Source organism: Atta cephalotes, assembly GCF_000143395.1.
Source record: "Atta cephalotes unplaced genomic scaffold scaffold00009, whole genome shotgun sequence".
NCBI classification, from domain to species: Eukaryota; Metazoa; Arthropoda; class Insecta; order Hymenoptera; family Formicidae; genus Atta; species Atta cephalotes.
This window is the reverse complement of record NW_012130073.1, coordinates 1,101,856-1,111,562: the sequence shown is the minus strand read 5'-3', so window position 1 is coordinate 1,111,562 and position 9,707 is coordinate 1,101,856. Positions and strand designations below refer to the sequence as shown.

The window sequence follows — 9,707 nt, the reverse complement described above, 5'->3', positions numbered from 1 at the left end:
TACGTTACCTATAGTATAGACTACGTACTCTCGACCTTAGTAGTACGAAGTAAATAAACTAAGTACGAACGAANAGANATATATATATATATATATATATATATATATATACACCATTCAACAAAAACACCATAAAACAAAATTAAAGGATCACTTATTTCATCCATATCTAATTTTTCCATATTTAAAGACTTTTCCGAGATATAAGGCCTGAGACTTTAGAGACACTCTGTATAGATATATATTATTTTTTTCGGATAAACAAACTTTCAAGAAGATTGAAGTAAAGAACTAGATAAGGTATCACATAAATTGCGAACTGCCCGCAGGCAACCGCACCGATGCCGGGATGCACGATGAAAATCTTCAGTGGTGATCCAACGCAGCATCACGTGGCGGAGAATGTAAAGATTGGCGATCCCTTGACCCTGGTCATTAGCATCGACAAACAAGAGATGTTCGGTTTGAAAATCTCTGATTGTCTGGTACGCGATGGCCTCGGGTGGGGCGAGCAGCGGCTCATAAACGACGAAGGGTAAGTCAGCTTGTAGCATTGAAGAGATTTTAGATAAGATTTTAATAACAAAGACGAAGATAGTGACGATGAACAAAGCGAATTAATTTTTTTTTTCAATTTCTTTCTTTCGTGGTAGGATCATTCAGCTTGTCTTGTTCACAGTTGTCCGATAGATGGTGAAATAATGGGACAATTCGTCTACAACGAGGATAAAACGGAGGCCAGAGTGAATTTCCAGGCGCACAAATTCCCATATACGGCGAGCGTATATTATCAATGCAACGTTAGGCTGTGCGTCAAGCAAGGCGGAGGATGCAGTAATACGGTACTGCCGTCATTATAATATATAGGATTAGACTGTATAATAATAGTCCTCCGCGATGATTGCTAAGTACTACGCGTTTATAATAATTCTTTAACAATTTTATAATGACTAAATGTTCGGGAAATATTCCTGAATTTATGAACGGTTTATCGTTTGAAAATATCACGGTATTTACACTTCATTGACAGGATTACTTGGTTGAACTTAATCACATAGTATGTTATACGTTACGCGCGCGAGATGTTACATAATATGTGAAAAGAAAATATTCGAGCTCCATATCAATCCTTCCTCGAAAACTTGTCGCGAATAGTCTGTCTATTTTTTGCTTACAGCCACCGTTATGTAATTCGATAGTCAGACGACGCAGAGATACCGCTAATGCCCATGAGGTGAAAGGTGTCGAAGATCTGGACGGTACCCCGGCCACGATCGAAGTTTACAGTGGTCTTTACGTCAATGAAGCATCGGACGTTGGTTCCAAGTCAGATTTTTCCAACGACGTTTTTCGTGAAAGGGTAATACGAATTTATTATTTGATTTCTGCTGCGGAGATAACGTTAACTCGAGAGTAGTCATTCAGGTTTTTTTTTTTAAATAAATGATTACGTGTTTTTCACAATGCGAATGAAAATCATTACATATTACATATTATGAATTCACCAGAAAAGACATGAAAATGAAATATATCAATACTAAAATAATAAAATATTTTGCTGGAGATTTGTCTACTTTCGATTTTTTGTCGCAAGATCAGATTTGAATATCTAAAGACTTGAATAACGGAATTTTTAAATAAAATAGGATCAAATTCATTTAATTTTATCATTTTCTGGATTTCTCTTTTTTAGGCTCTTGATGACCCAAACACCATTTGCATATCGCAGAGAAGTTTCGCTATTGGGATTGCCGCCGCCGGTCTCATACTCATGCTAGCTGTGGTAGCCGCCATCCTAATATTACTCGCCAAGAGACGGCACAAGAGCCTATCCACGACAGGATCGTCCATCTACAGTGGACCGTACACTAACACCGCTTACAGCCACAGTAGCTAAGTCCGCCTACAGCACTTAATAATAACTAAGTTCGACGCGAGATTAAGATAAGCCAAGATGTGGTTCTACAGTAAATCGAGTTACCGTAGAAATATCTAATTTTTTAATATAATGATGTTGAAACACCGAATTTGACATGTGCAAAATTCTAGAATAGATTATCGATGAAATAAAAGAGAAAAAAATGTTGAAAATACTACGTAACTTTTAACGTATAACCTAGAGTGATTGATAGAGGTCGGAGGCGCTTCTTTGACTAACTGCACACAAACATTACTGTAGATTTCTCTAAAAATTAGGCATCTTAAATTTTCGGCACTTTACTGTAGAACCATCTTAAATTCATTGCGATCATTGATTTTCATTTTGAAATTGACTAAATTCTTTATAATCTTAATGTTTTATATTGAATTTTAATCAAATCTTAACGAATTAATACTGAAAGTATGTCAATTGATATGCGGATACCTACAACTCGCTGATTCGCGTAAAGTACACACAACAGTCTCGTCAATGCGCATGCCTTAGGGCCATGTCTTCTGACCTCCGATTTCAGTATGCAATTTAGTAATATTTCGTTATTATTTATTACAATTTCAGTAACAAATTTCCATTCATACAGGTATTTTAATAAATTTATTGCAATTGTTTTATAAAATATTTAAAAAGTGTGTAACTTGCAAAGTCGCTATTTTGAATTTGTATTAGTAAATTTTGAAATTCTCACTAGAAATTCAAAATCTTCGATTTAAAAAAATCTTTGAAAAACAATATCCTGACAATTTTAATATTTATAAAAAATAATTATTAGATGTCTATACATCACATGTCCTCTGAAAGAGTTATAAGTACTTAAATCAAATAATCAATAATAAAGCTCGCTAATTGATTGCACTTTGTCTGACTAATAATTTGCTGCGAATGTATCAATGGCAGTGGTATAACTTTGAAACTAAGATTCAGTGTGATGTGTGCATGAGTTGATTATAAATCTCCGATAAAACTGCCAGTATGATGAACGAATTGCAAAAACGCAAAGCAATAATAATTTCGTAGAAACGAATTAATTAAAATCTGAAATCACGCACTTACCCCATAAATTATTCCGACGTATACGACAATACGATACTTGAATGAGTGTGACATATGCGAGCGCTCAACATAATCAGATTGTAATTCATTTATAACGCTTAAACATTAATGTTAATTAGTCTAATTGAAATGAAACGCTGTTCCAACGTCAGTATATTCCGGATCACTCAGGAGCAATCATGAAATAATATTTTCTAATGATAAGTGCGCGTTTCAAACGGTTCTAATAAAACAAAATTCAGCTTCGAATTAAAATGTAAGTTTGAGACACGCCGGAGAATACCGATGTCGCGACAGCTTGGAGCGTTTAGATATTAATTGACGAAGACAAGGAAGTTCTACTGCTAACGCAGTCGCATAACTGGGTCCAACGTGGTGATGGGTACATGACATGTAAAATTTTACATTTAGAGAGAAAGAGAGATAGACACCTGGCGTAACGTAAGTATTAATTTCTCAAGCACTGTATGCCTCCGTGTAAGAACAAGGTGTTGTATAATAGTTCTCTGAAAATGACAATGTATTGTGATAGCTGTTCCGGATGGACTTTGATGTATCAAATAAAACAACGCCGATGCTTACACGTTTTATCAGAAGCAGACAAATTAATCTTCGCCAATTTAAAGGCTAAATGATTTTTGTGTTAGGCGTTCAAGTTCTTTTCTTGAAAGTTTAATCATTTTAATTATTTTGAATATCGTTAACTGAAAATTCTTGAGTGTCTGTGTTCTTAAAAGCGTGAAATGAATATTTGAAATATTCGAAAAATGATTGAGGCTCATCATCATCTTTAATGTGCTTACGGGAATAAACACTCTTACGCCAAGTTCGTTATTAAAAGGTGTCTTAAAAGTCGATACAGAGCAGAGTATCGGCCTGTTATAGATTTTAAAGAATGACATGTAGTAAATATGTTTTTCAGTGTTTTCTCAAATCTCTCGAGAATATCTCGCTTGCGTGGATACGGGCCTTCGAATGTTGCGCACGAATTTACGTAACTCAGGGGCGAGATCATCCTTTCCTTTCGTACTAAGTACACCAATAGGGTAAACGGTTTCCAGTCCTAGTATTACATCCTCTCGAAAAGTGCAATAACTTCGAAGCGTTCCGTGGATCCCGCGGAATTTCTGTCAAGGATTAGAATTGCCCGGCGAATGGATCATACGTGATTTCTCGCCGCGCCATGGCATTGGTTCATAGTGATCATTGGGGACGAAAATGCCTATGTAGTACTTCTTTCTCGCGTTAGAAGGCAATATGAATTCCGATGCTCCCACAATGTTCCTCTGGACCCTTGTCAAAATCAAAAGAATCTACAACGAATTTGTGTAAATAATAAACATTTAATAAAACTAATAATTGTAAAATGTTCCTCTCAATAGTCCTTCGATCCATAATATACGATCTTTCTAAGAGAATCTTTTTTTATCATTTTTATCGTAGTTCTTCGTATCACTACGAATTAAAATGATTCATAGTCCGAATTTCTGTATATAACTTTATAGCTTGGACCTTATGCGATATCAATTAGAAGTTTGAAACTCTTCTCTCGATTGAGATAATTTATTCAAAAATGCAGTACATGTATATCTGTTTAAAGAGAAAAAAAATACTTTTTTCACACGAAAAAAAATTATTTTTAATGCGCATTAGTACATATTGTTATCTGAAAGTATTACATTTTAAGTACCATCCTAAAGTTTTAACTAAAAAAGTTAAAAAATAAAGAAGTTAATGACTATTATTGAATGCTATATTTCACTTCTTTTACATTTTTCTCAAACATTTTTTTTAACATGTTATTTGATTCGTAATCTTTAATAAAATATATTCTATAATGTTCAAAATATATTCCATATTTTTTTTGTTAGTATCAGACGAGTAGTTTTAGAATATAGCATCAGTTGATCAATTTGTCTAGTGTGATACTTTACAAAAATGTGACAACGAAGGATTAGATTGCAAATGAATGGGAAAAACTTTTTTTTAGAACTCTTCATATAATTTCAGAATTTTCATGTAAATTTCAAAATTTTTCAGATTTTTTTTGTATAATTTTTTAATTTTTTAGAAAATTTCTTAGATTTCTTTATACATTTTTCGGAAATGTCGAAAAAGTCTGTATCTTTTCTAAAAATTTTCATATGGAAGATGACCAGGACACTAGAAGCCATAAAAATTTAAACTCTCAAAAGTACTACATTTTATTTACTATTTTATTATTTGTGGAGATATTAAATTCGAAATATAATCAAGTTCATTTGGAAGCATATTTAGACGTATTAATTCGTCACGTAAATTGTTTCAACGTAGATAATGAAATTTTAGGCATTAAAAATTTTATTTACGCATTAATTTAGTGCATGACTCTCGTATACTCTTAATAACTTATTACTTCTCATTCTATAATTAATTTCTGAAAAAAATTTATAAAATCTGAGAAGTTCAAGATATTTTTTTACAAATCTTTTCATAAATTTAAAATATGACAAATTCAAAAATTTGGTGGACATACAATGTCTCGAGAAAAATTTACCGAAAGTTTCTACACAGTTGGGATGTCCCGAAATGACATATTACCAAAATTTGAGACGTGCGACATTGTTCCGAAGAGTTATTATTGTTCTAAAAATTGTATCTAATAAACTAAAATCAAAATTCAAAAAAAGAAATATAATATCCTAGAGAAAAATACAATCGTAAGATCAATAATATAAATCTTTTCGGTATTCAGTATTTTTCTCGAGGAAGAAAATCTCGAAATTATAAAGGGAAAATATAGAAACATGTATATAATAAATAAACTTATGTAAATAACAATCTCAGATATATATACATATATGTTTTTTAGCACAGAATACGCGCAGAATACTTAAAAAATAACAAAAATAACATCAGAGTTTATAATGACTGCGTTCAACAGGATTTTCTTAATATTCGACTGTGATTAGAATTGTTTAAGGATTAACGTAATTCCCCGATTAATTACAAAGATTTAGAGCAAATAAATATTTTGTTTATTTACAAAACTACTAATCTCTACAGCGCAATGTAACTTTGTATAAATCATCTTAAATACTAAAAGTATTTGTATTAAAAAATTGAGAATTAATTTTGTTATTATTTTATTAAATATTTCTAGACATTTTCATTAGAGCACAGATAAAAAAATACTAATTCTTGTTGAAATAACTTTCGATCCAGATGGTAATTGATAAACTTTTGTATCACTTTTAAGAGGATGCTGACGTACGAAACTATCGATATCACAGGTTAGAAAACGTAGAATAGAAAATCCATTCACATGCTTAAAGTGTACACAGAAATAAATAAAGAATACTTATCTTAACTTTAAAAACGGAATTTTAAAAATATACATATATATATATTAAAATATTTTTGTGACATTGTCTCGACTTTTTAAATTTCGTAGTTATGACTTTTCGGAACATTGCATATGTCGACCAAAATATTGAGATGTAGGAATTTTTCTCACCACAGTGATTATTCTGGCAAAAATAACATTGGAGCGTATAAGTTAAATGTAAGGAGAAAATGACGAAAATGTAAATGAAATTTTTAGAAAGTGTAAATTGGAACTTAGTGTTTTAAGAAGTAAACTTTACTTCTCTCTCTCTCTCTCTCTCTCTCTCTCTCTCTCTACGTTTCGCTATTCCAATTTACATTTCTAAATTTCATTTATTTCACCTTATATTCAATTTACGTTTCAATCATTATTTCCGCCACGATAAAACAAGGAATGGAAGTGTTTCGAATGTCACAAACAAATAATCAAACGCAAATTATCAAACGCGAGTGTCTTCTTTCTTTATTGAATTATATATATAATTCGCTTTTTGAAAATATGATATAATATATATATATATATAATATATATATGTATATAGTATAACAAGAAATATAATTAGACTCATATGACTTCTATATCAAATTTCTTTTCGGCTCTCTATGATGTGCATTTCGGATGAGTAATAGCTTTTTATTAACGCCACAGAATTCAATTACTCAACCTTCTCTCGTTGTCCTTACTATAGATTATATTTATACACAGATAATTCAGGTCAATTTTCTTTTTTTTTATCAATCATTCTTTCTCAACTTCTCGTTAACCTTTCTCTTAACTAGGATTATACGTAGCTCAACGCGTTGCAACTCTTCCCATGTAGCCGAAAAAAATCGATGGACATATCCGTTTTCACAGGAGAACCTACTTCGTAATAAATATAAATATATATTTATATCTCTTCCTAAATACTTGTACGAATGCATTATGCTTGTCCGACATTTGGAGAAGTGACAGCTTGCGAATGACGCAAGTCATCGCTCTTTGTCGCTGTAAATTAGCAAAACGAGAGAGAACGCGATCACGGTGAAGTATATGTTATCTAAGTGCGGAGGCATAGCCACTAATTTATCTTACAGTACCGATATACGATTACCGATGTGCTATATCATGATGCGCAAAAAGTAATACATGTATGGATGTATCGGTACATACTCGCAACTTGTCCGCGTTATCTACATAATTTTCAGAACCGGTCTCATCGACGTAGTTCAGGAATGTGATCGATTAAATCTTCTTGTCTGCATACCGTAACTAAAGTTGATATAAAGTTGATAGGATAGAGAACCAATTAAATTAACCTTACATTACTCGCGTGTAAAATATATCCTAGTCTTAAAAATCTATTAAACCTACTAGAGTAAAATTTTACAATTAATCGAATACTGCACAAATTGTTTGACAATTAAAAAAAACTTTTGCACTTATCTTTATCTACTAAAAAAAGATTTATGGAATATAATTAATTTCTTTAATTGTGTTAAATAATCGTCAAAAATAACAATGAAACAAGTATTAATATTTGTAAACTTATAAAATCAATAAAATATTAATAAACTTTGTTTTATTAAAAAAACGTGTCGAAAAAATAACAAAAAGATCTAATCTTTTCTCAAATAAGATTTTACCTAAAAAAATTTGTAATTTTTCCAGAACGAAATTCATACAGAAGAGGCACTAAACATGTGGTAATATATAAACCTTACCTTTTTTTCCCGATCGTTTGGATCTACAATCAACGGCAAACCAACGTAGTCACACGAAACGCTTCGAGCATGATACATACTTGCATCATGGTCTCGAGCAAATGTTAATAAAATTTTTTGAAAAAATTACTTAACCATTAAATATATTAAAATGAGTATGTGTTCCTAAAATTTATCGGAGTTACTGTTTTTCCAAACGAAAATTCTAAGTTTTTGTCCCATTTCTGAGCGCTATAAATCAAGATCTCTCCTTAATAATAACACTAATTAGCATCCTAAAAACTTGTAAATAATTTATTACGAAAAATATTCTGGCTGAGATGATAAGTTTTTAAGATATTAATCAGTATTATCAGATATTAAATAAAATTGATAATTGTATATATATTTACACATGAATATTACATCAAAACTTGCTTTGACCGAAAATGGCATTCTTCTCTCTTATTTAAACATTTCTCAATTTATTTCACTTAATATTGTTTTGCACTTATCTTTATCAAATGATATATGAAATATTCAACTTTTAATTGTAAATCATCAAAGAATACAATGAAAATTGAGATTTAATGCCGAGGTGAGTACACTTCATGCGAGTAATTATGTTAAAAAAAGTTCACGCAAATAATGTAAGGTTACATTCCCCATAGCAAAAAATGTCACATTACAGTTACATTACAATAATCATGGTTATGTCACGGTGACGTGCGAATGTCCGCTTTATCACAATGTAATGTCACAGCAATGTCATGGTGATGTGCGAATGTCTTTATAACATGTGTCATTTTGTTATGGCAATCTCACAGTGACATCATATTTTCTTTCTTTCTTCTATTGCGACGTGAATGTGACTCTTTACTATGGGAATCAATATTTGCAATATTTTGCAAAAATTAATTTCTCAGCGTCCTGTAATTTATCAACTTCAACGATAAAATTTTGAATGAGAATAATACAGAAATATTTCGGATTTAAAATTCAGAATGTTAGTTTACTACCGACTAGTCTTATCTCTATATCACGATTCTATTTAATTGCAGAACAGAAAAACTCATTCGTCAATCCTTTTACCAATACCCTGATTTTATAAATCTTAACAATTTGATATCGTTATATTTTCGTTGAGCAGATTTTTTTCCTATTTACTCAACAACAATATATCTATATCGATACTGTAGATAAGAATGTCAAGAATTACAGAATCTTAGTATAGATTATGCTAATCGACGCGACCGGTTTCTTGTCAAGAATTAAATGTTCACCGTAGTTCTCGTTCGCTTTGCAATCTAATTGTCTAAACATAAGCAACTGTGATAAAAAGATACGCTTAATGGTAAGATACGTTGCTTTCTGTATCGCTAAAGTAACTCCATTTTCACGACGTTCTGACACACGTATCTCGTGTTCTTATCGGGAAGTAGCGAAAACATAGATCACGATGTTTCTCGCTATTTCTCGCAAATCACACACTCTACTATACTATACAACAAATAAGAAAACAAACAATTTTCTGCTGCGACTTGTTACACAGAACAACGATTCGATTATCATTAAAAGGACGCTCAAATCAATGGAAGGACTCCGCCAAACAGTCAGGGGGAAAGAAAGAGAGAGAGAGAGAGAGAGAGAGAGAGAGAGAGAGAAGAAG

General features: G+C 31.6%; 1 protein-coding gene across 1 annotated transcript in view; it reads left to right on the top strand.

Annotated features, from left to right (window-relative positions):
• Window positions 1–2,138, top strand: part of LOC105627443 — a 2,784-nt gene extending 646 nt beyond the window's left edge. The window contains exons 2-5 of the mRNA XM_012208725.1: window positions 330–535; window positions 680–842; window positions 1,178–1,360; window positions 1,694–2,138. Of these exons, the coding sequence (XP_012064115.1) occupies window positions 330–535; window positions 680–842; window positions 1,178–1,360; window positions 1,694–1,897 (756 nt within the window). The 3' untranslated portion in view covers window positions 1,898–2,138. The remainder of the gene's footprint in view (window positions 1–329; window positions 536–679; window positions 843–1,177; window positions 1,361–1,693) is intronic.
• The last annotated feature ends 7,569 nt before the right edge of the window (window positions 2,139–9,707 follow it).